Source organism: Pocillopora verrucosa, chromosome 3 (genome assembly GCF_036669915.1).
Source record: "Pocillopora verrucosa isolate sample1 chromosome 3, ASM3666991v2, whole genome shotgun sequence".
Classification (NCBI taxonomy): domain Eukaryota; kingdom Metazoa; phylum Cnidaria; class Anthozoa; order Scleractinia; family Pocilloporidae; genus Pocillopora; species Pocillopora verrucosa.
In genome coordinates, this window is record NC_089314.1 from 11145823 (window position 1) to 11173530 (window position 27708).

A 27708-nucleotide genomic window follows, 5' to 3' on the forward strand; every position below is an offset into this window, starting at 1 on the left:
GGAAAAAACTCATCGTTATGAACAGAAAAAAATGATAACCGTTGTCCAAAAATATACACTTTTTGGTGGTACAGACAGAGAAACTTCAATCCTCGTTTATTATTTTCAGCCCGAAAACTTTGAAACGGAAAGGTGTGTGTTAGTGAAAAAATTTCTTGAGTAAATAAACAAAGTAGATCATGCTTTCTGTTACTAAAGGTTCATCTTTATCTCAGTACCACACCATACTCTACATGTTTTACAAGACGGCAGGACCTCGAAGTTAAGTACCCTTAAGTCCCGTTTGTTGAAACGGGGTATTTCAATATCCTTGTAAGATAATGAATTAATTTTACCTGCTATCATGAACTAATAAAAACGGTTAATTGGTTGTCGATATCCCTCAGTACTACACTATAACATCTTTCTACTTATGCCAATAAAATAAACGAATAGCCCCATATTCATACCTATTATGAGATGTTACAAACTCATCTGAGAAAACGATTCTTCTAAGAGGTTCTCAAAGTGTAAAAACAAAAAAAAACATGTAAAAACGTTGAAAATTAGACGAGCTATCTTTAAACTAAGGGAGAAGCTGAAATTGCTGCGATGAGATGAAGGAGCGTTCTCCTTTCTCATAGAATTTAACTGACGAATTCCTTTCAAATGGGAATTATTCCTTACAAGGAAAACTGCAAAACTATCCTCGTCCAACACGAATTAAAAATATACGAAGGCGGAATGGAAGACTGGTACCAATATATGTTGTAATGCAAATGTGAGTGTGATTCCATCGTCGATTAAAGCCAAGCTCAATGTGCCGCCGTTACATTTTGGGTATGCACAAGACGAGCAAAGATTCCATCCTCATTTTGTAGTAGCACTTCAGGTCTGTCAAACTCCAAGACTCGTCCCTCATCCATAACCACCATTTTATCATAATCTATGATGGTGTTCAAGCGATGGGCGATGGTTATTACTGTGGAGTCTTTAAATCTGTTGCGAATAACGTCTTGAATCAGTCTGTCTGTCTTGAAGTCGACATTAGCTGTGGCTTCATCCAGGATGATGATCTTACTTTTCTGTAACAGAGCACGCGCTAAACAGACCAACTGGCGCTCGCCGACACTGAAGTTGCTCCCAGACTCTTTTAACTTGTACTCCAGCTTTTCAGGCAATTGTTGTACCAGGCAACTTAACTGTACATCTTCCAAAGCTCTCCACAGATCATGATCTTTGTATAAGGAAAAGGGATCTAAGTTCTTCCTAAGGCTGCCGCTAAAGAGGACAGGATCCTGAATAATGACAGCCATAGATCTGCGAGCTGCCTGTATATTGAGATGCGTGATATCTATGCCATCTATGATAATCTATTCAAATGAAATGAGGAAGTGGATCAAAATGATGTCGAATAACGATATTTTTAAGGCGTGCATGTAAAACGGAAACTAATGAAGAGCAAAACAGTTGTCCTCTAAGAAATAATACGTTATTTTATCTTTTTTATCATCATAATCATTTATGTCATTAAAACTCGCTAACGATTTCTTAAATCAAGTTTTAAGAAAACTTACATTTCGCGTAACAGGAAGGAGATAAAGGAACGATATCTCAAAGTTTGCCTAACGGTAACACTCTGCATGTTCTCACCTCGCCTTCTGGCTCTGGTGTTCTGAACAAAGCCGCCACTAATGATGATTTTCCAGCTCCGGTACGACCCGCCACACCAACTTTTTCCTTATCAGTGATACATAAATTTATTCTGTTCAAAGTTGGTGGTGCTCCCTTTAAGTATGATAAAGATAAGTTGCGCAATGTTAAAGTGCCTTTTGTTGGCCACGACTCCGGAGGTAGGCTTTCTAAGTTGTACCCAGGTTCAGATTCGATTTGAGTGTAGGTAAACACCCTTTCCACTGATGTCATGTAGTTTTCTGTCTCTGAGGCTACCTGGATACCGTACTGGGCTGCTTCCAATGTGTCGGCTGCAAAAGTAAGGGACATTCCCGCCAAAGCTGAAAACAAGAGTGGTTTACTAATTATCTTTGATCATGCTTCTACAAAAGTCGGTGAAAAGGAATATGAAGAGAAGGTCATGCTCTTTTATGATGTACTAAAAGCGTAATTCAAATTGCTTTTCAAATGGACATTTTAATAAGTAAATAGGATTTATTAACAGCGCAGAGAGAAAGGAAACTTTCTGGGAGGCAGGAATAGGCTCCTATAGGAAAGGGCTCGCCAGGCGAAGAATTTTAATTGATAAAGTGATCACACAAGCGAAAGGAATGGAGATTCAGTTGCACTAGAAACCTTAGGAATATGTACCTGGGTTTTGTGTTGCAAACAAAGCTCCAGCCGACACAGAAGTTACAAGAAAATTAGACAAACAATCTCCTCGGAAAGCGAGCCATCGCGTTGAGGCCTTCAGCAAAAACAGGGCAGACGTGTTCTTGTCTTGATATCTTTAAAAAAAGACCAATACATTGATGAGTTCTTCTTAGTTAGAGACCTGTGTCCCAATTAAGTCCATTGTATTACATTGAGCCAATCGATCCATTCGAAATTGATGTCATGATCTTAGCTTTAAGAAAAATGAAAAAGAGAGCATTTTAACGTTACCATTGAAATCTTTCAACAACAAAAATAAATTTCAAACTCTGTTCGCTCCCCCTCCAAAAAACAGGAACTTAGTAACACAAATAATTTTCACTAAATACTTCTTACTATCCGAGTTCGAGGTCCGTACTGGAACTTACCGACAGAGCTTTTTTCTGCTCGGTTTTATGACCCAAGCGTAGAACATAAATATGAGAAGAAATAACGAGATCTGTAACTTACAAAACAAACCAACAAACAAGGTTCGTTTAGATATTTAATATATCTCTGAATTCTAATAGGGGGAGGGTTTCAAGTAAAATTAAGTTTGCAATCAGTCGGGGTGTACAGTGAAATACGGCCCGCTAAATTTACCAATCGTAACTTACGTACTAACTAAAGTGTACCAAAGTATAGCTTAAGCCTTAAGTTAAAGATATGTAATATCTATGAAATTGATGGGGTAGAAATTATGTTTAAACAGCTCCTGCCCATCAGAAATGGGGTCTGTACAAAAGGTTGTAAAGATTGACTGCGGCTCAGCTGTTTTCAAAAACCCTAATTGCTTGCAGTTTCGATCATTTTGATTGTTATCCTCTCTGCTATTCAATATCTCAACGAAATATTCCGTCCAAAATAAATGGCTTACAACTGCTAACGTTTTCCCTTTCCATGTCTATGATAATTGTTTAAAGTAATGGTATCCACCATACAGTCCGATGTGAGACTCCCTCACCTATAAACCTTCCAAGCTACAAATTAGAGTTGAAGTTAAACTAGGATGTAGAACGTAATTTAAAAACTGTAACGTACTAAGAACATTTAATTACTTAATATTACTAATTATTATGAATAACCTTGCTATAAAATTCATTGGGTATTTTGCAAATTGATTAAATTGGATGTAATTAACCGGTTGAAGTATCCTACATTGTTAGGTTAAATTATCAAATGAAGTACACTTCCACAATTTTTTTCCTTGATATAAAATTGTGAATTGTTTAATGTCAGTTCTATAGACTTGGGGACGGTATAATTCAGGAAACTTAGTATTCGTAACAGTGACATTGTATTTTCATAGGGCACTCACCGATAAAACTTTTGCAGAAAATTATCTTCCATCCCAGATGATCTTATCACCTCTAATCCAGCCATTGTATCAGCAATAAGGGAATACACCGGACTGCAGGTTATAGCTTCAAGTCGCCTGAGCTCTCGAGCGGATTTCAAATAATATTTAGTCAGGTAGATAAAAAGTACTGTTAATGGAGAGCAAGTAATGAAGAGCCAAACATTGGATACCGCTGAAAGAATGGTAGCACCAAGAAAGTGAAGACATAATTGAATGGCAAAGAGAAACTTTCCTGGAAGCAGGTCATCCATGCAACCGACATCTTTGGAGAAACGATTCAAGATGCGACCAACTGGATTAGTATCAAAGAATAAAACTGGTGCTTTAAGAACAGCGTTTGTCATCTGGTCATGAAGGTTTCCTGATGCTCTCAAAGCAGTGACATAGAAACAGAACGAGGATACGATTGTAAAAAGCAAGGAAGCAATAGCAATTGATCCGTACACCGAAAGAGTGATGAAATTTTTTTGCTTTTCAAATGGCATTTCCGTCATTCTTGAGACCCACCAGAAGGGTGCTATCCACAATACTGAGGAGAGACAAAAAATTGAATGGTATGTATAAGTGCCTTGAAAAATTTAAAAAACTGTCATTAATGGTGTTAAGGCTATACGGTCGGTAATAATGTACCTAAAAGTATAGCCACAGCTAACTTTATTTGCTGAAGAAGACGAGTTTCATGATGTTCTCTGTAGTCATGATGAGGCAAATGTTCAGATTTTTTAATAGCTTCTTGCAATTTAGAATGGCTTGATGAACTCGTACTTATAGGCGATGGATTAACACTCCATTTCAAAGCTATCACGCGATTAACGAGTACAGATTATTTCGACCAAGACTGATCATTTTTTATTCGTGAAAATTTTAGACAATACATAGGATGATCCAAGCTGGCGAGGGTCCTCGCATAGTTATTAAAATTTCCAGACAGTTTAGCTGCATGGGTCATGAAAAAAAACACTCCAAGCGATTGTCACTTACCTAGTACAAAAGTCAAGAAAACGGAAAGGCTTGCTATCGTGATAGTTGGTAGTACAGTCCTAAAATATTTCCAGTACAACAACCACTTCACACTTCCAATCATTCTGTCCTCCGCATCATCTGTGAGATCCACTCTTTCACCATCTATTTGAGGGACGCTCATGGATTTGTGAGTGTCTTTGCACACAACTGTAGCCATTTCAAGATCATCTTTCTCAAAACTGGGGGCTCCTTTCGCTTCACGCTGAAAAAAGCGAAAGCCCATGCTGAGTTGAAGTACTTGACTATATGTCCCTTGACCTACAACGGAACCATTCTCAAGCAGCACAACGCTGTCAGTCTTTTTTAGAAACTGCAGCTGATGAGTAGCCAGAATGCGTATTCTTCTGCCCAGAAACTCCTTGATACACCTCTCGAATAGATTTTTGCCGACTTTGGCATCCACTGCACTGAGTGGGTCGTCCAATAAGTAAATGTCAGCATCAGTGTATATCGCGCGTGCTAGACTTACTCGAGCACGCTGACCACCGCTCAAGATGACTCCGCGTTGACCAATTTCAGTTAGATCGCCTTTAGGAAAACATTTAATATCTTTCTCAAGGTCACAAACCATGATAACTTTATTGTATTTTTCGGCGACAAACTGTCTGCCAAACACAATATTTTCGCGCACTGTGCCTGAATAGACCCAAGGAATTTGGGATACGAAAGCCATTTTTCCGATACAAGAAATTCGACCAGAACATACGGGAAGTTCTCCCAGAATACTAAGTAGTAAAGTTGTTTTTCCGCTTCCAACTGGGCCTGTTAAACCCACAAGCTGCCCATCAGCAACATCTAACGAAACGTTTTGTAGCGCAGGAATCTCCGACGTTTTACTCCAAGCACACGAAACTTTGTCGAGCGTAACCTTCGGTGGATGGTTGTCGATTAGCGGTTCCAGCTTTCGAGCACCAACTAACACCGGTTTTCCATTTGTAAAGCTATCAGTTCTGACAAAATTCGATCGCTTTCTTTGGTCTGTAAAGGGCAATATTGTATCGCCTTGATCTATTTGCATCTTTGACAAGGAATTCTTTTCTAGTAACCTCTGCATTCTGCAACAAGCCGTCCTTGCGTCGGCAATGTAGCGCAATGCATAAACAAGAAATATTGTCACCACCATTTTAGTGTTACTCAACACCAAAAGCAATGTAAAAGCCATAAATGAGGTCAGCAGATTCCCTGTAAGGAGCAGCGTTACGACTGAAATAAAACCTGCAATCGTGGAGCTGGTGAAGAACAGTGCGTAGATACTGGAGATGAAGAATCCTCGTATACGAATCAGAGAGATCTCTTTCCTGTGGAAAACATTTTGAAGGAATGTAATTCGAGCATGTGGTGTTATATAACACTCTGATAGTTTTTTCCTGGTATGGAGGGCCCATCTCCATGATTAATCGGTGGATGAAAGTCTAAAATTACGTTTTCACACAAAACGCATGTGCAGAGAAAGATGTAAATTTAAATTTCATCGATTGATTAATCAAGGGCTATCACTATGAAATCTTGTAATCTTTACATATAAGCACGTACCAATTGGACTGAGGGGACGGTCGAAAATTTCAGATTTGAGAAAATAATATATGTGATTCATGATTCCTTAGGGGTTGAAGAATTAAAGTCGATCTGTTGGTAAAATTATGATATTTTCTGGAAAACACAACAATCCTCTAACCTTCTTATTTGTGCAACCAGATCCCTAAAGTTCCATTCCCAAGCGTACATTTTTACTATGCGGATACCAGAGATGATCTCATTCATTATCTTCAGCCTCTTGTCGGTTACTGCAGCAGCCCGGAGGCGTATTTTCCCAGTTTCACGAGCTATGAAGGATCCGTAAGCAACGACCACAAGAAAAAAGGAAATTCCTAACAACGCTTGCCAGGCCACTAAGTACCATACAAGAGCCAAAGAGGCAATGAGGTCTACAAAGGCGAATGAAAATGAATACAAGACATAACCCAGCTCCTCAATAGTTTGAGCATCGTTGGAAACAAGGTTGATAGTGTTCTCCGAAAGCGAGTCTTCTAAGGTGCATCTCGGACTGTTTAGAATCTAACAAAGAAAAAGGGGAACAGTAAAGATATTGTTAATTTAAAAAACGGTAAAAGTGCCTTTTCTTCACGTACACAGAATCATTTCTATGCAGGGGAAGTATCCTCTTAAAAGGATGTTATCTTTATCTTTACGATTGAAATGTATATCTATAAATGTACTATTTACATGTTTGAGGTTTCAAACAGTAACCCAACCGTTTCGAGATTTCTCTTTGAGCGTGCTGAAAAAAACTCGACAATTGACGCCGCCAGTTCGAATAAACTATCTGTGAACGTAATGCAGCAACTCGTGGTTCACAACCGAAAAGACCCTTGTCCCTCTCTATGGCGCAGAAATGAATTTTGGATGTTGGATGCCTTCTGGCGTATCTCCTAATTTGCAAACCAATCATGAAGGAAAAGAAGGAAAGGAGAAAAATAAAAGAAGGGAAACACGAGAAAGCTACAAGGACGCTACGCAAGATTATTCGACATGGCGGGGACCGTACTTGACTGTAGAGTACAAGAAAGACAAGTCTAAGAGATGATGTCGGTTGTAGGAATCTCAAACACTGCCTGCCAGGGTACCAAGTAGTGTCCGGTGTCCCTCGGTAATTCTAGCGCCCCATTGCACATGTGTCGATTAAAACGGGAATTCTTAATGAATTACACACTTTGTCCGTGTTGAAGTCGTAATGAGGTCATAATTTCATACACACTAACTTGTGGCAGAGCATACACTTGTATTACAATGCGTTTTTAGTAAAGAGCTTTAGCATCGGTGACGAAAGAGACGACGAGGACGGCTGGAAGTCCTTTCGTGACACTGTCAAGTTACGGCACATGTGCTTTTTTAACGGGCTGTCGTTCTATAGTCGTTGTGGACAAAATTTTTAGTGCTAACGCATTCAAACGAGAAGGCGAATAATTTTCACCTGTGGTAAGTTGCAATAACCGGAAGTTTACAGGATTTTAAATTTAGTTTACTTTCACGGATTTCATTCCTTATAGAAATTCAAACCTTGTATTCTAACACTTTGTAAATGAAGATGAACTTTATTCGTTTCGGGTATCCAAGTTTTGCATGGATTTGCATTTTAAACGAAAACAGTTTTATTTTCTTGGTTTACACCTTACATAAGGGGTGTATCAGAGATTCTTCGCCGCTGCCTACAACATAAGGACCGTTTTCAAATCTGACATACCGCTTAGGTCTCACTTAGTGCGACCTAGCTAAAGGTGCCTTAGAACCAACAAAACAAAACGGTGTCGTTTACAAGATCCCATGCGACTGCGGCAAAGTGTATATCGGTGAACAGGGAGATCAAAGCGAAAAAGGATAAAAGAACATGACAGAGACATACGGTTTGCTCGCACTCAGACCCCTGCGGTTTGGGAGCACGCTAGCGAAACGGGGCATATTCCTATTTGGGGCGAGGTTAAGTTCATTGATTGTGATCCACACGTAGAGTCAAAGAGGCTATACAAAAAGACTTCATCCCAACAACATCAGTGGAATCGAAATTCCCGTAACGTAACCAGGCCATCATGGCGGTCAGACACGTCCGTATGGGCGACACATTATTGTGTCTTTTATTCCTTGTCGTACTTCTACGAGAATTTCGTGACTCATCAAACTGCAGTTTTATGCATCCCGAACGCTGTACGCGACTGGTTATTTCACTCCACTTAACAACGTCAAGTGCTTACTACAAACTACCTTTCAAGCTTGCATCGAGGCGTTTTAATGGAGGAAGATTATTATACACTGCTACTGGTGTAGGTACATTTCAAGCGCAAAGATTGTTGATTTCTGGAGATGTTTCACCTAACCCTGGTCCGAGAAGGAAGCCTACGAAATATCCTTGTGGTGAATGTTCTAAATCCGTAAGAATCAATCAAGACGCCATTTTATGTTCTGAGTGCAACACCTGGTCGCATGCAAGATGTCTGAATATGTCGAACTGGACCTTTCAGTACTATCTTAATAATCCATCTGTCGACTGGATATGCTCTTTCTGTGCCTTGCCGAAGTTTAGCGATTCATTCTTTTCCACCTTGAATAGCTCCACGCATGAAAGCGCGAGCGACACTGAGCTGGACCTTAGTTCACAACCTTCGGACATGAAGTTAATTAGAAACGATAATCGCAAGGAATGCATTATAGCAAACCTAAATGTAAACAGTTTACCAAGCAAATTTGAGGAGATCAAGGAGTGGCTAACGAACAGAGCCTTCGACATTCTATCCATACAGGAAACTAAGATCGATCGATCCTTTCCTAACTCTCAATTTTATGTTAACGGGTGCAAGTTATTTCGCCGTGACAGGACGAAAGGTGGTGGCGGTCTTGCCGTCTTTATTCGCGATAACATCGCCGCAACATGTAAGAAAGGCATTACAACATCAGTGGAATCACTCTTATTCGATCTACTCATCGGACAAAGACGCTTTGCTTTAGTCAGTGCCTACAAGCCTCCTTCTGTTAACAATGCTACTTTCAGAACTGAATTGACTACAGTCCTGGATCAAGCGATATCTCTCTGCGTAAACGTGATTTGTCTTGGTGATCTAAATTGTGACATAATTCATCCGTTTATGAATAATAACCAGGGCAAATGCCTTTTGGATATTTGCGATATCTATGACCTCGACACATTAATTAAAGAACCGACAAGAATTTCAACAACTAGAGCTTCTTGCCTGGACGTCATTCTTTCAAATGTGCCCATGTTTATGAAATCGTCTGGCGCTACCGAAACAGGAATCAGTGATCATCTGCTAGTTTACACGGTTCTCAAAACTAAAATGTTACATGCTAACGCCGAAGTCGTCAAGAAACGGATATTCAAGACCTTTAACCGAGATGATTTCCAGAAAGATCTCAGTCGAGTTCCTTTTCATGCTGCATACGTTTTTGATGATATGGACGATGTTTACTGGTGCTGGGAGACGTTATATAATCAGGTGTTAGAAGACCACGCACCAATGCGATCTTTCAAACGACGATCTTCAGTAGAATCGAAGTTTATCACTCCTGAAATTCGGAGAGAAATGGTGGAACGAAAACGGCTTAAGAAAAAATTTAATAGATCACGTAATCAGTGTGATTGCGAGAGCTACCGTCTAGTGCGCAACAAAGTAGTTAGCACGAGAAGAAAATCTATACGTAGACATTTTGAGAAGCTGTGTTCGGAAAAATATGCGGATCAAAAGAAGTTTTGGCTTGCCATCAAGCCTTATGTTAATTCCCGAAAGAATGTAGACAATAGCGGAATAACATTGAAAGAGGGTGACAAAATCATCAGGAATCCTCAAGAGGTGACCGAGACATTAAATAATTTCTTCACAAGCTGTACTCAAAGTACCAAAGAACAAAATCAAAACGGCTATCCAGTAGATTTATCGCACATGTCAAATAACTTAATAAGCAGGCCGAATGTGTCGCTAAGCAACACTAATCCAACAGAAGTTTACGAGGTAATGAGGAAACTTGCTCCAAACAAGGCTTCTGGATGTGATGGGATCCCTCCACTAGCAGTTAAAGAATCGATGGATGTCTTATGCTTCCCTCTTAGTACAGTGATTAATCATGTTTTAACTTCAACAAAGATACCACAACAGTGGAAACTTGGCGAGGTCACTCCAGTTCTCAAAAAAGACTGCAGCCTATTAAAAACTAACTATCGGCCGATAACGATTCTGCCAGCTTTATCGAAGGTTTTCGAAAAAATTTTTCATTGTCGAATAAGCTCGTATTTTGAAGAAATTTATCACAAATATGTGTTTGCTTATAGGAAATATCACGGCTGCGACTCAGCACTTCTTAGTCTAACCGAACAATGGAAAAAAGAAATTGATAACAATAAATTGATCGGTCTGGTCTCCATAGATTTGTCCAAGGCTTACGACAACTTACCTCATGAACTGATTGTTTTGAAATTAAAAGAATATGGAGCAGATGAAGTAACAACCTCCCTGATAAAAGATTATTTATCAAATCGATTCCAAAGGGTAAGACTGGGGGATACGCTCTCCAATTGGCAACCTATATGCAATGGTGTACCACAGGGATCCATCCTCGGCCCTTTATTATTCAACATCTTCATGAACGATCTTTCATATGTCATCAAGAAGTGCACTCTGTCCACTTACGCTGATGACACTCAAATCTTTTACGCCGACAATCAATGATGAACAATAACCACATATTTTATCACCTTAAAAATGAATAATTGATTTTAGGTATTTTCTGGGGAATTCGACACCACGATTAAAGTATGCATGAGTATCATAGCTATAAATGTGCCATTGCTCTGTATTTGGCCATCAGCCTGTCCTTGTACATTATATTGCTTTTTTTTTAAAGTTGTCATAAAATTCAACTTTTCTGTGATTTCAGAGGAACAAATGTCTTCAGTGGACCTTTGACCATGAGGTTATCATATACCCGAAAGTTCTAGTCTCAGAACCGTTCAATTTTAAACTGAGGGGCCCGGAAAACGGCTCTTAGAGCGAAAAGAACTCTTAATCGTCGGTCCAATCGCGTTTGCAAAAGAGAGGAAGCGGAGTTCGAATATTTCCACACGATGCCATGCCACAACGAAATTTTCTTCGCTTTCTTTGACCCGAGCTTTTGCATAACGTTTTTTCGCTCCGAAAGACAAACATTACTCCACCGCCCTGGTCGATGCTAAAGCTCTCTATTATAATAGTCAATATCAAACGTTGTGACAAAGCAAATGCGGCCATCTGTAATACTAAATGCATAAAAGTTGTTGTGAATCCTCCGTGCAACAAAGATTTCATGGAAAACAAAAATGCCGATATTACTGAAAAAAATTAATCGCGGTTATCAGCCACAACTATCAAAATCACTATATCTTTTTTGCCCACCTTCTTATAAATGAGTCCCACCACGGCAACTTTCAGTCTTATTGCCAATACTTGCGCCTTAAATATGGCTTTGGATTGCACGACAGTTCTCATCATGGTGACCAGAAAAATACCAATGACAAAGGGCAAAGATGTCTTGTAACTGATACCTGTGCCTGTAGAAATACTTCTCAAGAAGTACCATATCAACAGAGGTAGCGCATGCAATGTCAGTGAGTAACATAACCTTAGTAATGCCATAATGATATAATCTCGGCGGGAAATCGTTCTCATCATGGCCCTCCACAAGCGAGGCTTTGTTCGTTGGTGTGCAGTTGCTCTTTTCTCTGCGACCCATTCTCGTTCCAATTCAGTAACTAGTCTTTCTGTTCGATTCGAAGTATCCACCCGGAATAAAAAGCTTTCGTCTAAGGGTTGTTTACTACCGAGCTTGAGAATATCATTCAGCCAAGAGAAAGTTATCAGAGAGAAAAAACCCGCCTTTCCTAGAGGATTTGTACTAGAAATATCTTCCATGGCGGCCGTTCCTATGCTTATTCCTCCTGCGAAAGAAAAAACGAATCGTTTTAAAATTTGCGTGGAATACAAAGGATTGTCAAGTTTTTGTTTTATAAAAGATGTCCTCAACCGTCTTCTATAAAACTGTTGTCACCAAATTGTTATGGGTGCCTCACCACATTTATTAAATACTTTCAGAAATTCTTAAAGTGATCACTAGTTTAGTTATCTTACCTTGAAGATCTCTTTGTCCAGCGTGCTTTGAAAAAAACAGGTACGCAAGAGGTAAATAACTATGGAGGCACAAGTGGAACGAGAATAGATTTAGCTGTATTTTAAGTCTCGAGTGCATTAAATTTTCTTAACGACAAAAAATATCTGCAAAATTCTCGATAAAACCAAAGATTTAACCAGATCGGCAAGTGGAAGAGAGGCGGTCCTTCTGTGTCCAACTGTTACTGACGTTACCTTGCGTAATGAAAGCTCCTTATTGCGTTACATAAAAACACGAATAACTTAACATGGACAATAGAAGGTATCAAACCAAAAGAAGCGACCATTTTTTCTTTTTGAAATGTCTATGGGGAACGAAAAAAAACCTTGAAAATAATATATGTATATAAGAACTCACAAGGTAAGCCTATCGTTATCGTAATTCAAATGGTAATTTGTTTTTTCACAGCAAATATGGAATCTTTCATTTCTGTAACGGAGTCGCTCCCAAACATATTAAGAAAATCAATCATCCAGCAAAACGAGCCATGTGGTTACAAATGTTTCCTCTGGCTACATCTTAGCGTAGCAAAGCTTCACATCGATTCCGAAGTCAATCATAGGTTAAATTCTTCCGAAAATTTAGCTTAGTCGATGACATTTTGGCTCCTTTTCAATCTGTTGTAATATTTTTAATGTCAAATACAAATACGTCTCATGCACAATGGCTCTATAACTAGTCATTTTGAATAGTAATTACCCTTGTAGCTTTAAGAGAAACAAACCTCCATCACTCCCTCCCAGGAGCTCATTTCGCAGCCTCGGTACCCAAAGCTCCAACAATACAGCACCTTACAGAAGCTGTCGATTGCGTAACCAACTAATCATATAAAGAGGTGAAATGTCCATCCTTATGAATTACTTGAGTTAATCGACCATGTACAAATAAACAACAAGTTACTTACTAGAATATGCTTCAGCAAAGCCGATTATCTTGATCAAAGTTCTGGAATGTATATCGCACTCTTTCGGTTTTAAAAAAAGTGACTTGAAGGCCAGTCAATCTGGTCTGTATCTTTGTCAGTAGGTATAGAAGAAATATTCCATTATTTCAATTTATGCAAAACAATTCGTCACTCTATTTCCCCATAATGATCGATGGTGGCATAGTAGATACTCAGTATAATTACGCGTTAAGACTTAGAGAAAGAAATTCAAATATCCGAGGCACTTCGGCCAACAGGTTTAAGAACTTTACCTCAAAAAAATACGCTTTATGCTTTGCACATGATTAGCTTCGCCATTATTTTGCCATTATATGCTTGTTGGTTGCTAATACAATCAATTTTTTCTTAGCTATTTATTTTGTGTTATTGGATTATTATTGTTTGCTGGGCAGACTTGTAATTCAGTTATTTATACTGCAAGAGGTCTTAATAAACATATCCAAATATCCATACCTGAAGCGGTTCGAAGGAATCGCAGATATTTTGTGCAGCTGCAATCCTCACCTCGAAACCTGCCTTTCTCGACTACGTAAAATGTGTTTCAGCTAATCTCTGAATTTACAAGCCAACGCAGAGTGTAATTTATGCATGTGAAACAGATCCGTTGAATAACCTGATGAAATGAAAAGAGATAAAACTACCTTACAGTAAACAAAGAACCTCTGTATCCCAAACAATTTCCATTAATCTCTGAATTTGCAAGCCAATGCAGAGTCTAATTTATGCATGTGAAACAGATGCGTTGAAAACCTGGTGAAATGACCAACAATACAACTACTGTATACTAAAATAAAACCTCTGTATCCCAAATAACTTGCATTAGTTCCGGAATTTCCTGTCGATATTATTTCTAGCAGATGCTCTCATCTAAAATCGTTCCCCTTCAAAGAGTACAACACTGAAGTGTTCACTGTGCTTTGATTGTTCATGAATTCTGAAGATTGGACTACACGTCAGGGCACAGTTGTTCGAAGAGTGGATGATGCTATCCAACGGATAAATCACTATCCAGCGGATAACTATTAAGAAAACGTATTGCGCTATCCACTATAGTGATTTTCCAATGGATAGCGTTATCCAACCTTTGAACAAGCGGCCACAGAGATTGACATAACTAACATCAAAACTTTTATCATGATCTGAGAGTGACAATCAAAGTCAATACAAATAACTCACCTATCAAACATTACGGATTAATTTTGCGTTTGTTGAGGTACTTCAGAATGATAATGAACTGAAAGTTACCAGTTCACTGATCATGACTATGATGAAACTAGACTCTACATTTGCATACTCACGCGGCATTGGCAGTTCAGCTCCAGTAGTCTGTGTGCCTTTCCGAAGGTAGGACGCAAAGGCCGAAGAGGTTTCTTACATATGAATCACATGCAGTAATTGCCTAGTTTACTTCAGTTCATTTTATTTGTTGATGATGTTGGTTTTAATCAACGGCAGATATTGATGTGCTGGAAGACGTAAGAAATTATGAAATCTGAAAATGAAACACTTAATCTGCTATTTTGTGTCTCATAAACTACATCTTAGACATCTCAGAGTGCAAGGGCAAACAGATAATGACAAGAACTGTCTTTATCGACTAAAAGAAGGCATTTGACCTCGTAAATAACAAGTGCCTCAAATTAACGCACTATGGATTCCGGGGTCCTAGTCATGACTAGTTCGAGAACCATCTCACTTCTCGCAGTCAAAGAGTAAAGTACAGGTGCAACTTATCCAGTCTTACACTTGAATGTGGCGCACCTGCTGGTTTAGGTTCCGATAATATCCAAATGACGATTTAAGGAAATCGTGACAGGGTGGAGCAATGGATGAGCAACAGCAAGCTACTACAAAACCTGAGCAAGACCAAATGTATTCTATTTGGAGAGAACAGAAGCTTGCAGGCTCGACTGACTTTAACATCTAAACGCACAGCATGAAAATTGAAAGGGTTGCCAAGTTTTGCTGCGTAGCGGTATTGATGGGTGAAGATCTCTGAACAAAGCGCTCACTGAGGTCAACACACGCCTAAGCTTGCTCGACTGCTTTCAGTCATGCCTGACTCTTACAAAGCCGATCAATGTGTGTACAGTTCCCTCATTCTGCCGGTTATTTGCTACACAGACACCGCTTGGGGGAACTATCGGCTGCGCGCAGTGGTGAGTTACGGCAACTACAAAACAGAGCTGTGTATCACTGTGTATCACTATCAGAAGTAATGGCTCCAAGAAGTAACAACTTTGAATGTGATTGGCTAATTGAACTGTCCGATGACAAACTGTCTTATAACAACTTGGCAAGTGGATTCGTGGAAAATAGGAGTTTTTAAACCCATCGCTATCGAGAAAATTGTAATTTTAATGGTTATGATTTTTTGTTGGAGCTGATGTTGCACGTTCCATTTGTCTAAAAACTGTTCGCCAACGAACAGCCCCTCCAATTCGGTGAAGTCCGACACGAAATAAAACATAGGCATGCTTAGCATGCAAAATTTTCTTTTCCGCCGGGCGGGTTGAGATGGGACAATCTAATGCGGCAATCTGATTGGTGCGAGATACACACCCCTATGCGGTAATCTGATTGGTGCGAGATACATAACCCAAATGCGGCGATCTGAATGGTGCGAGCAACATGCTACTCTACACGCTAACCTGAAGTTATATATTTTTTTCATTTAAAAAAAAAAAAAAAAACGAATTAGGAAAAAATTGATGGTGACTTGCCTGAGAAAGTTTTCTGCTGTTCTTAAGAAGAGATTTCATTAATATAAATTGAATGTGACGTAAATTTTCTCATCGGTCAGAAAAAAAATTCCATGAGAGTTGTTTCCCCCCCTTCCCCGCTCCTTCTTCGGCGGGAAAATTTAAACAAATCATTTTCAGTTGGGGGCACAGTTTTCTCTGCTTTGTGCAAATCTTGAGGGTGGGTGCGCGTTTAGCTGAGTCGTCCGTAGTGTCAGGAATAGCGCACCTGGTGAGGATGATCGGACGTAGGTGATTTTCTAACCAGATTTTTCCTGGCTATGGCATTTGCGCGGTGCGAACTCCGATTATAATGTGATCTTGTGGAAGGTTGGAAAAAATAAGTGAGCCTAATCCTTTATAATTTTACGCTACGCGTTTACGATCAAATTTCAGTCATTTCGGTGGGTGTTCTTTTTAATTGTCGAGGGTGACTGGATATCAGGTATTAGATCATATATTAAAACTTTCAAGTCACACCATAGAAAAAAACTTATCGTTATGAACAGAAAAAAAAGGATAACCGTTGTCCAAAAATATACGCTTTTTGATGGTATAGACAGAGAAACTTCAATCCTCAGTTATTATTTTCAGCCCGAAAACTTTGAAACGGAAAGGTGTGTGTTTGTGAAGAAAATTTATTGTGTAAATAAACAAAGTAGATCATGCTTTCTGTTACTAAAGGTTCACTTTTGTGTCAGTACCACGCCGTACTCTACATGTTTTACAAGACGACAGGACCTCGAATTTGAGTACCCTTAAGTCCAGTTTGTCGGAACGGGATATCTCAATATCCTTATAAGATAATGAATTAATTTTACCCGCTATCATGAACTTAAAAAAAATTTAAAACGGTCAGTGGGTTGTTGATATGCCTCAGTACTAAACTATAACATCTTTCTACTTATGCCAATAAAATAAACGAATAGCCCAATATTCATACCTATTATGAGACGTTACAAACTCATCTGAGAAAAAGATTCTTCTAAGAGGTTCCCAAAGTGTAAAAACAAAAAAGACGATGTGAAAACGTTGAAAATTAGATGAGCTATCTTCAAACTAAGGGAGAAGCTTAACTTACTGCGATGAGATGAAGGAGCGTTCTCCTTTCTCATAGAATTTAACTGACGAACTCCTTTCAAATGGGAATTATTCCTTACAAGGAAAACTGCAAAACTATCCTCGGTTAACACGAATTAAAAATATACTAAGGCGGAAAGGGAGACTGGTACCAATATATGTTGTAATGCAAACGTGAGTGTGATTCCATCGTCGATTAAAGCCGAGCTCAATGTGCCGCCGTTACATTTTGGGTATGCACAAGACGAGCAAAGATTCCATCCTCATTTTGTAGCAGCACTTCAGGTTTGTCAAACTCTAACACTCGTCCCTCATCCATAACCACCATTTTATCATAATCTATGATGGTGTTCAAGCGATGGGCGATGGTTATTACTGTGGAGTCTTTAAATCTGTTGCGAATAACGTCTTGAATCAGTCTGTCTGTCTTGAAGTCGACATTAGCTGTGGCTTCATCCAGGATGATTATCTTACTTTTCTGTAACAGTGCACGCGCTAAACAGACCAACTGGCGCTCGCCGACACTGAAGTTGCTCCCAGACTCTTTCAACTTGAACTCCAGCTTTTCAGGCAATTGTTGTACCAGGCAACTTAACTGTACATCTTCCAAAGCTCTCCACAGATCATGATCTTTGTATAAGGAGAAGGGATCTAAGTTCTTCCTAAGGCTTCCGCTAAAGAGGACAGGATCCTGAGTAATGACAGCCATAGATCTGCGAGCTGCCTGTATATCGAGATGCGTGATATCTATGCCATCTATGATAATCTATTCAAATGAAATGAGGAAGTGGATCAAAATGATGTCGAATAATGATATTTCTAAGGCGTGCATGTAAAACGGAAACTAATGAAGAGCAAAAAAAATGTCCTCTAAGAAATAATACGTTATTTTATGTTTTTGATCATCATAATTATCAATTTTTCACCATCACAGTCATTTGTGTCATTAAAACTCACTAACGATTTCTTAAATCAAGTTTTAAGAAAACTTACATTTCGCGTAACAGGAAGGAGATGAAGAAACGATATCTCAAAGTGTGCCTAACGGTAACACTCTGCATGTTCTCACCTCGCCTTCTGGTTCTGGTGTTCTAAACAAAGCCGTCACTAATGATGATTTTCCAGCTCCCGTACGACCCGCCACACCAACCTTCTCCTTATCAGAGATACATAAATTTATTCTGTTCAAAGTCGGTGGTGCTCCCTTCAAGTATGATAAAGATAAGTTTCGCAATGTTAAAGTGCCTTTTGTTGGCCACGACTCAGGAGGTAGGCTGTCTAGCTTGTATCCAGGTTCAGATTCGATTTGAGTGTAGGTAAACACCCTTTCCACTGATGTCATGTAGTTTTCTGTTTCTGAGGCTACCTGGATACCGTACTGGGCTGCTTCCAATGTGTCGACTGCGAAAGTAAGGGACATTCCCGCCAAAGCTGAAAATAAGAGCGGTTTACCAATTATCTTTGATCATACTTCTACAAAAGTTAGTGAAAAGGAATGTGAAGAGAAGGTTATGCTCTTTGATGATGTACTAAAAGCGTAATTCAAATTGCTCTTGTCAAGTGGATATTTTGATAAGTAAATAGGATTTATTAACAGCGCGGAGAGAAAGGAAACTTTCTGAGAGGCAGGAATAGGCTCCTATAAGAAAGAGCTCGCCAGGCGAAGAATGTTAATCGATAAAGTGATCACACAAGCGAAAAGAATGGAGATTCAGTTGCACTAGAAACTTTAAGAATATATACCTGGGTTTTGTGTTGCAAACAAAGCTCCAGCCGACACAGAAGTGACAAGAAAATTACTCAAACAATTTCCTCGGAAAGCAAGCCATCGTGTTGAGGCCTTCAGCAAAAACAGGGCTGACGTGTTCTTGTCTTGATATCTTAAAAAAAAGACCAATACATTAATGAGTTCTTCTTAGTTAGAGACCGGTGTCCCAATTAAGTAAATCGTATTACATTGAGCCAATCGGTTCATGCGAAATTGATGTCATGATCTCACCTTTAAGGAAAATGAAATAAAGAGAATTTTAACGTTACCATTGAAATCTTTCAACAACAAAAATAAATTTCAAACTCTGCTCACTCCCCCTCCAAAAAAAGAAAAATAATAATAGTATTAATGAATTAATAAAAATATATAAATAAGACTGAGCGCCATCTTGAGCCAAAAAACAGAAACTTAGTAACACAAATAATTTTCACTAAATACTTCTTACTATCCGAGTTCGAGGTCCGTACTGTAACTTACCAACGGAGCTTTTTTCTGCTCGGTTTTATGACCCGAGCGTAGAACATAAATATGAGCAGAAATAACGAGATCTGTAACTTACAGAACAAACCAACAAACATGGTTTGTTTAGATATTTAATATATCTCTGTATTCTAATAGAGGGGAAGGTTTAAAGTAAAACTAACTTTGTAATCAGTCGGGGTGTACAGTGAAATACGGCCCGCCAAAATTACCAATCGTAACGTACGTACTAACTAAAGAATATGCTAAGTGTACCAAAGAATAGCTTTAGCCTTAAGTTAAAGATATGTAATATCTATGAAATTGATTGAGTAGAAATTATGTTTAAACAGCTCCTGCCCATCAGAAATGAGGTCTGTACAAAAGGTCGTAAAGATTGATAGCGGCTCAGCTGTTTTCAAAAACCCTAATTGCTTGCAGTTTCGATCATTTTGATTTTTATCTTTTCTGCCATTCAATATCTCAACTAAATATTCCGTTTAAAATAAATGGCTTACAACTGCTAACGTTTTCTCTTTCCATGTCTATGACAATTGTTTAAAGTAATGGGATCCACCATACAGTCCAATGTTTTATTCAATGCAGGTGGACAGATTTTAATTTTATTTATTTTTTATTCACTTATTTATTTATAATATGCCTTTATATGCATATTAAAAGAGGAACAAAGCTAATTTCTACAGATAATTCATGGGAAATAGAAAATAGAAAAAGGAAAGGCGAAGAAGTCTCAAAAAGCCGGAAAGGCCTATAGGTGAGGCTCCCTCACCTATAAGCCTTCCAACCTATAAATTAGAGTTGAAGTTAAACTAGGATATAGAACGTAATTTAAAAAGTGTAAAGTACTAAGAAAATTTAATTACTTAATATTAATAACCTTGCTATAAAATTCATTGGGTATTTTGCAAATTGATTGAATAGGATGTAATTAACCGGTTTAAGGATCCTACATTGTTAGGTTCAATATCAAATGAAGTACAGTTCAACAATTTTTTCCTTGATATTAAATTGTGAATTGTTTAATGTTAGTTCTATAGACTTGGGGACGGTATAATTCAGGATATTTAATATTCGTAACAATGACATTGTATTTTCATAGGGCACTCACCGATAAAACTTTTTCAGAAAATTATCCTCCATCCCAGATGATCTTATCACCTCTAATCCAGCCATTGTATCAGCAATAAGGGAATACACCGGACTGCAGGTTATAGCTTCGAGTCGCCTGAGCTCTCGAGCGGATTTCAAATAATATTTAGTCAGGTAGATAAAAAGTACTGTTAATGGAGTGCAAGTAATGAAGAGCCAAACATTGGATACCGCTGAAAGAATGGTAGCACCAAGAAAGTGAAGACATAATTGAACGGCAAAGAGAAACTTTCCTGGAAGCAGGTCATCCATGCAACCGACATCTTTGGAGAAACGGTTCAAGATGCGACCAACTGGATTAGTATCAAAGAATAAAACTGGTGCTTTGAGAACAGCGTTTATCATCTGGTCATGAAGGTTTCCTGATGCTCTCAAAGCAGTGACATAGAAACAGAACGAGGATACGATTGTAAAAAGCAAGGAAGCAATAGCAATTGATCCGTACACCGAAAGAGTGATGAAATTTTTTTGCTTTTCAAATGGCATTTCTGTCATTCTTGAGACCCACCAGAAGGGTGCTATCCACAATACTGAGGAGAGACAAAAAATTGAATGGTATGTATAAGTGCCTTGAAAAATTAAAAAGACTGTGATTAATGGTGTTAAGGCTATACGGTTAGTAATAATGTACCTAAAAGTATAGCCACGGCTAACTTTATTTGCTGAAGAAGACGAGTTTCATGATGTTCTCTGTCGTCATGATGAGGCAAATGTTCAGATTTTTTCATAGCTTCTTGCAATTTAGAATGGCTTGATGAACTCGTACTTATAGGCGATGGATTAACACTCCTTTTCAAAGCTATCACGCGATTAACGAGTACAAATTATTTCGACCAAGACTGTCATTTTTTATTCGAGGGAAATTTAGACAATGCATAGGATGATCCAAGCTGGCGAGGGTCCTCGCATAGTTATGAAAATTTCCAGACAGTTTAGCGGCATGGGTCATGAAAAAAAAAACACTCCAAGCGATTGTCACTTACCTAGTACAAAAGTCAAGAAAACGGAAAGGCTTGCTATCATGATAGTTGGCAGTGCAGTTCTGAAATATTTCCAGTACAACAACCACTTCACACTTCCAATCATTCTATCCTCCGCATCATCTGTGAGATCCACTCTTTCACCATTTATTTGAGGGACAGTCATTGATTTGTCTTTGCACACAACTGTAGCCATTTCAAGATCATCTTTCTCCAAACTGGGGGCTCCTTTCGCTTCACGCTGAGAAAAGCGAAAGCCCATGCTGAGTTGAAGTACTTGACTATATGTCCCTTGACCTACAACCGAACCATTCTCAAGCAGCACAACGCTGTTAGTCTTTTTTAGAAACTGCAGCTGATGAGTAGCCAGAATGCGTATTCTTCCGCCCAGAAACTCCTTGATACACCTCTCGAATAGATTTTTGCCGACTTTGGCATCCACTGCACTGAGTGGGTCGTCCAATAAGTAAATGTCAGCATCAGTGTATATCGCGCGTGCTAGACTTACTCGAGCACGCTGACCACCGCTCAAGATGACTCCGCGTTGACCAATTTCAGTTAGATCGCCTTTAGGAAAACATTTAATATCTTTCTCAAGGTCACAAACCATGATAACTTTATTGTATTTTTCGGCGACAAACTGTCTGCCAAACACAATATTTTCTCGCACTGTGCCTGAATAGACCCAAGGAATTTGGGATACGAAAGCCATTTTTCCGATACAAGAAATTCGACCAGAACATACGGGAAGTTCTCCCAGAATACTAAGTAGTAAAGTTGTTTTGCCGCTTCCAACTGGGCCTGTTAAACCCACAAGCTGCCCATCAGCAACATCTAACGAAACGTTTTGTAGCGCAGGAATCTCCGACGTTTTACTCCAAGCACACGAAACTTTGTCGAGCGTAACCTTCGGTGGATGGTTGTCGATTAGCGGTTCCAGCTTTCGAGCACCAACTAATACCGGTTTTCCATTTTTAAAACTATCAATTCTGACAAAATTCGATCGCTCTCTTCGGTCTGTAAAGGGCAATATTGTATCGCCGTGATCTATTTGCATCTTTGACAAGGAATTCTTTTCTAGTATCCTCTGCATTCTGCAACAAGCCGTCCTTGCGTCGGCAATGTAGTGCAATCCATGAACAAGGAATATTGTCACCACCATTTTAGTGTTACTCAACACCAAAAGCAATGTAAAAGCCATAAATGAGGTCAGCAGATTCCCTGTAAGGAGCAGCGTTACGACTGAAATAAAACCTGCAATCGTGGAGCTGGTGAAGAACAGTGCGTAGATACTGGAGATGAAGAATCCTCGTATACGAATCAGAGAGATCTCTTTCCTGTGGAAAACATTTTGAAGGAATGTAATTCGTGCATGTGGCGTTATTTAACACTCTGCTAGTTTTTTCCTGGTATGGTGGGCCCATCTCCATGATTAATCGGTGGACGAAAGTCTAAAATTACGTTTTCACACAAAACGCATGTACAGAGAAAGATGTAAATTTAAATTTCATCGATTGATTAATCAAGGGCTATCACTATGAAATCTTGTAATCTTTACATATAAGCACGTACCAATTGGACTGAGGGGACGGTCGAAAATTTCAGATTTAAGAAAACAATATATGTGATTCATGATTCCTTAGGGGTTGAAGAGTTAAAGTCTATCTGTTGGTAAAATTATGATATTTTCTGGAAAACACAACAATCCTCTAACCTTCTTATTTGTGCAACCAGATCCCTAAAGTTCCATTCCCAAGCGTACATTTTTACCATGCGGATACCAGAGATGATCTCATTCATTATTTTCAGCCTCTCGTCGGTTACTGCAGCAGCCCGGTGGCGTATTTTCCCAGTTTCACGAGCTATGAAGGATCCGTAAGCAACGACCACAAGAAAAAAGGAAATTCCTAACAACGCTTGCCAGGCCACTAAGTACCATACAAAAGCCAAAGAGGCAATGAGGTCTACAAAGGCGAATGAAAATGAATACAAGACATAACCCAGCTCCTCAATAGTTTGAGCATCGTTGGAAACAAGGTTGATAGTGTTCTCCGAAAGCGAGTCTTCTAAGGTGCATCTCTGACTGTTGAGAATCTGACAAAGAAAAAGGGAAACAAGAAAGATATTGTTATTTTAAAAAACGGTAAAAGTGCCTTTTCTTCACGTACACAGAATCATTTCTGTGCAGGGGAAGTATCCTCTTAAAAGGATGTTATCTTTATCTTTACGATTGAAATGTATATCTGTAAATGTACTATTTACATGTTTGAGATTTCAAACAGTAAACCAACCGTTTCGAGATTTCTCTTTGAGCGTGCTGAAAAAAACTCGACAATTGACGCCGCCAGTTCGAATAAACTATCTGTGAACGTAATGCAGCAACTCGTGGTTCACAACCGAAAAGACCCTTGTCCCTTTATATGGCGCAGAAATGAATTTTGGATGTTGGATGCCTTTTGGCGTATCTCCTAATTTGCAAACCAATCATGAAGGAAAAGAAGGAAAGGAGAAAAATAAAAGAAGGGAAACACGAGAAAGCTTCAAGGACGCTACGTAAGATTATTTGACATGGCGGGGACCGTACTTGACTATAGAGTACAAGAAAGACAAGTCTAAAAGATTGTGTCGGTTGTAGGAATCTCAAACACTGCCTGCCAGGGTACCAAGTAGTATCCGGTGTCCCTCGGTAATTCTAGCGCCTCATTGCACATGTGTCGATTAAAACGGGAATTCTTAATGAATTACACACTTTGTCCGTGTTGAAGTCGTAATGAGTTCATAATTTCATACACGCTAACTTTTGGCAGAGCATACACTTGCATTACAATGCGTTTTTAGTAAAGAACTTTAGCATCGGTAACGAAAGAGACGACGAGGACGGCTGGAAGTCCTATCGTGACACTGTCAAGTTACGGCACATGTGCTTTTTTAGCGGGCTGTCGTTCTATAGTCGTTGTGGACAAAATTTTTAGTGCTAACGCATTCAAACGAGAAGGCGAGTAATTTTCACCTGTGTTAAGTTGCAAAAACCTGAAGTTTACAGGATTTTAAATTTAGTTTACTTTCACGGATTTCATTCCTTATAGACATTCAAACCTTGTATTCTAACACTTTGTAAATGGAGATGAACTTTATTCGTCTCGAGTATCCAAGCTTTGCATGGGATCTTTTAAACGAAACCGTTTTATTTTCTTGGTTTACACCTTACATAAGGGGTGTATCAGAGATTCTTCGCCGCTGCCTACAACATCAAGCATAAGGACCGTTTTCAAATCTGACATACCGCTTAGGTCTCACTGAGTGCGACCTAGCTAAAGATGCCTTAGAACCAACAAAACAAAACGGTGTCGTTTACAAGATCCCATGCGACTGCGGCAAAGTGTATATCGGTGAAACAGGGAGATCAATGCGAAAAAGGATAAAAGAACATGACAGAGACATACGGTTTGCTCGTACTCAGACCCCTGCGGTTTCGGAGCACGCTAACGAAACGGGGCATATTCCTATGTGGGGCCAGGTTAAGTTCATTGATTGTGATCCACACGTAGAGTCAAAGAGGCTATCCAAAAAGACTTCATCCCAACCACATCAGTGGAATCGAAATTCCTGAAGCTTGAATACCCACGATCAAACAACAGAACAGCCGATCATCTCGGACCTATGAGGGAACACCATCTAACAACCGGAATAATAATGAGGATCGAAATACACCAACAGCAGCGAATCAACGTGCTACAAATAGCGACACGTAAAGAATCGACATAACCTCCTGATGAAGACTAGCAGCATTGCAGTCGAAACGTCGCGATCAACATCCAAAGTGACACCATCGTGAGACAAACCAGTAAAGTTCATCTCTTATCTCACACCATGATGAACAATAACCACATATTTTATCACCTTATGAATGAATAATTGATTTTATGTATTTTCTGGGGAATTCGACACCACGATTAAAGTATGCATGAGTATCATGGCTATAAATGTGCCATTGCTCTGTATTTGGCCATCAGCCTGTCCTTGTACATTATATTGCTGTTTTTTTAAAGTTGTCATAAAATTACCTCAAAAATTCAACTTTTCTGTGATTTCAGAGGAACAAATGTCTTCAGTGGACCTTTGACCATGAGGTTATCATATACCCGAAAGTTCTAGTCTCAGAACCGTTCAATTTTAAACTGAGGGGCCCGGAAAACGGCTCTTAGAGCGAAAAGAACTCTTCATCATCGATCCAATCGCGTTTGCAAAAGAGAGGAAGCAGAGTTCAAATATTTCCACACGATGCCATGCCACAACGAAATTTTCTTCGCTTTCTTTGACCCGAGCTTTTGCATAACGTTTTTTCGCTCCGAAAGACCAACATTACTCCACCGCCCTGGTCGATGCTAAAGCTCTCTATTATAATAGTCAATATCAAACGTTGTGACAAAGCAAATGCGGCCATCTGTAATACTAATGTGCATAAAAGTTGTTGTGAATCCTCCGTGCAACAAAGATTTCATGGAAAACAAAAATGCCGATATTACTGAATAAAATTAATCGCGGTTATCAGCCACAACTATCAAAATCACTATATCTTTTCTGCCCACCTTCTTATAAATGAGTCCCACCACGGCAACTTTCAGTCTTATGGCTAATACGTGCGCCTTAAACATGGCTTTGGATTGCACGACAGTTCTCATCATGGTGACCAGAAAAATACCAATTACAAAGGGCAGAGATGTCTTGTAACTGATACCTGTGCCTGTAGAAATACTTCTCAAGAAGTACCATATCAACAGAAGTAGCGCATGCAATGTTAGTGAGTAACATAGCCTTAGTAATGCCATAATGACATAATCTCGGCGGGAAATCGTTCTCATCATGGCCCTCCATAAGCGAGGCTTTGTTCGTTGGTGTGCAGTTGCTCTTTTCTCCGCGACCCATTCTCGTTCCAGTTCAGTAACTAGTCTTTCTGTTCGATTCGAAGTATCCACCCGGAATAAAAGGCTTTCGTCTAGGGGCTGTTTACTACCAAGCTTGAGAACATCATTCAGCCAAGAGAAAGTTATCAGAGAGAAAAAACCCGCCTTTTCTATAGGATTTGTACCAGAAATATCTTCCATGGCGGCTGTTCCTATGCTTATTCCTCCTGCGAAAAGAAAAAAACCAATCGTTGTAAATCCGTGGCATACAAAGGATTGTCAAGTTTTTGTTTTATAAAAGATGTCCTCAAGCGTCTTCTATAAAACTGGTGTCACCAAATTATTATGGGCACCTCACCACATTTATAAAATACTTTCAGAAATTCTTGAATTGATCACTAGTTTAGTTATCTTACCTTGAAGATCTCTTTGTCCAGCGCGCTCTGAAAAAAAAAACACGCACGCAAGAGGTAAATTACTATGAAGGCGCAAGTGGAACGAGAATATGTTTAGCTGTGTTTTAAGTCTCGAGTGCATTAAATTTTCTTAACGACAAAAAATATCTGCAAAATTCTCGATAAAACCAAAGATTTAACCAGATCGGCAAGTGGAAGAGAGGCGGTCCTTCTGTTTCCAACTGTTACTGACGTTACCTTGCGTAATGGAAGCTCCTTATTGCGTTGCATAAAAACATGAATAACTTAACATGGACAATAGTAGGTATCAAACCAAAAGAAGCGACCATTTTTTCTTATTGAAATGTCTATGGGGAACGAAAAAAAAATTCAAAAGGAAAAAAAAAACCTTGAAAATAATATATGTATATTAGAACTCACAAGGTAAGCCTATCGTTATCAAAATTCAAATGGTAATTTGTTTTTTCACAGCAAATATGGAATCTTCCATTTCTGTAACGGAGTCGCTCCCAAACATATTAAGAAAATCAATCATCCAGCAAAACGAGCCATGTCGTTACAAATGTTTCCTCTGGCTATATCTTAGCGTAGCAAAGCTTCACATCGATTCCGAAGTCAATCATAGGTTAAATTCTTCCGAAAATTTAGCTTAGTCGATGACATTTTGGCTCCTTTTCAATCTGTTGTAATATTTTTAACGTCAAATACAAATACACCTCATGCACAATGGCTCTATAACTAATCATTTTGAATAGTAATTACCCTTGTAGCTTTAAGAGAAACAAACCTCCATCACTCCCTCCCAGGA

General features: G+C 39.1%; 2 protein-coding genes across 3 annotated transcripts; both read right to left on the reverse strand.

Annotated features, from left to right (window-relative positions):
* Positions 1-138: 138 nt before the first annotated feature.
* On the reverse strand, positions 139-12192 carry LOC131797950 (ATP-binding cassette sub-family C member 4). 2 transcript variants are annotated; one of them, XM_066164041.1, is made up of 7 exons: positions 11662-12192; positions 6405-6784; positions 4688-6027; positions 3665-4235; positions 2305-2441; positions 1633-1994; positions 139-1352 (listed from the first exon to the last, which is right to left on the reverse strand). In XM_066164041.1, exons 1-7 carry the CDS (start codon positions 12175-12177, stop codon positions 795-797), a joined length of 3864 nt encoding a protein of 1287 aa, XP_066020138.1. In that variant the 5' UTR covers positions 12178-12192; the 3' UTR covers positions 139-794. The 2 variants fall into 2 exon arrangements, with proteins under 2 accessions (XP_066020138.1, XP_066020139.1); XM_066164042.1 differs by lacking the exon at positions 11662-12192 and having other exon boundaries at positions 1633-1964; positions 6405-6619.
* A 4565-nt stretch (positions 12193-16757) lies between these two features.
* On the reverse strand, positions 16758-26564 carry LOC131797948 (ATP-binding cassette sub-family C member 4). The gene is made up of 7 exons (XM_066164168.1): positions 26170-26564; positions 23295-23674; positions 21584-22917; positions 20560-21130; positions 18944-19080; positions 18270-18631; positions 16758-17966 (listed from the first exon to the last, which is right to left on the reverse strand). Exons 1-7 carry the CDS (start codon positions 26443-26445, stop codon positions 17409-17411), a joined length of 3618 nt encoding a protein of 1205 aa, XP_066020265.1. The 5' UTR covers positions 26446-26564; the 3' UTR covers positions 16758-17408.
* Between the last annotated feature and the right edge of the window lie 1144 nt (positions 26565-27708).

Excerpts from the sequence above, each read along its gene's own strand:
- LOC131797950 (XM_066164041.1), bottom strand. The coding sequence starts at position 12,177 with ATGGAAGATATTTCTAGTACAAATCCTCTAGGAAAGGCGGGTTTTTTC. Across the intron at positions 1,995-2,304 it reads GTTTGCAACACAAAACCCAG|CTTTGGCGGGAATGTCCCTT; the intron begins GTACATATTCCT and ends TCTTGTTTTCAG. Across the intron at positions 1,353-1,632 it reads CACCAGAGCCAGAAGGCGAG|ATTATCATAGATGGCATAGA; the intron begins GTGAGAACATGC and ends TCATTTGAATAG.
- LOC131797948 (XM_066164168.1), bottom strand. The coding sequence starts at position 26,445 with ATGATGAGAACGATTTCCCGCCGAGATTATGTCATTATGGCATTACTA. Across the intron at positions 23,675-26,169 it reads TGGGACTCATTTATAAGAAG|ATTCTCAACAGTCAGAGATG; the intron begins GTGGGCAGAAAA and ends TTTCTTTGTCAG. Across the intron at positions 19,081-20,559 it reads TTTCTGAAAAAGTTTTATCG|ATATCAAGACAAGAACACGT; the intron begins GTGAGTGCCCTA and ends CTTTTTTTTAAG.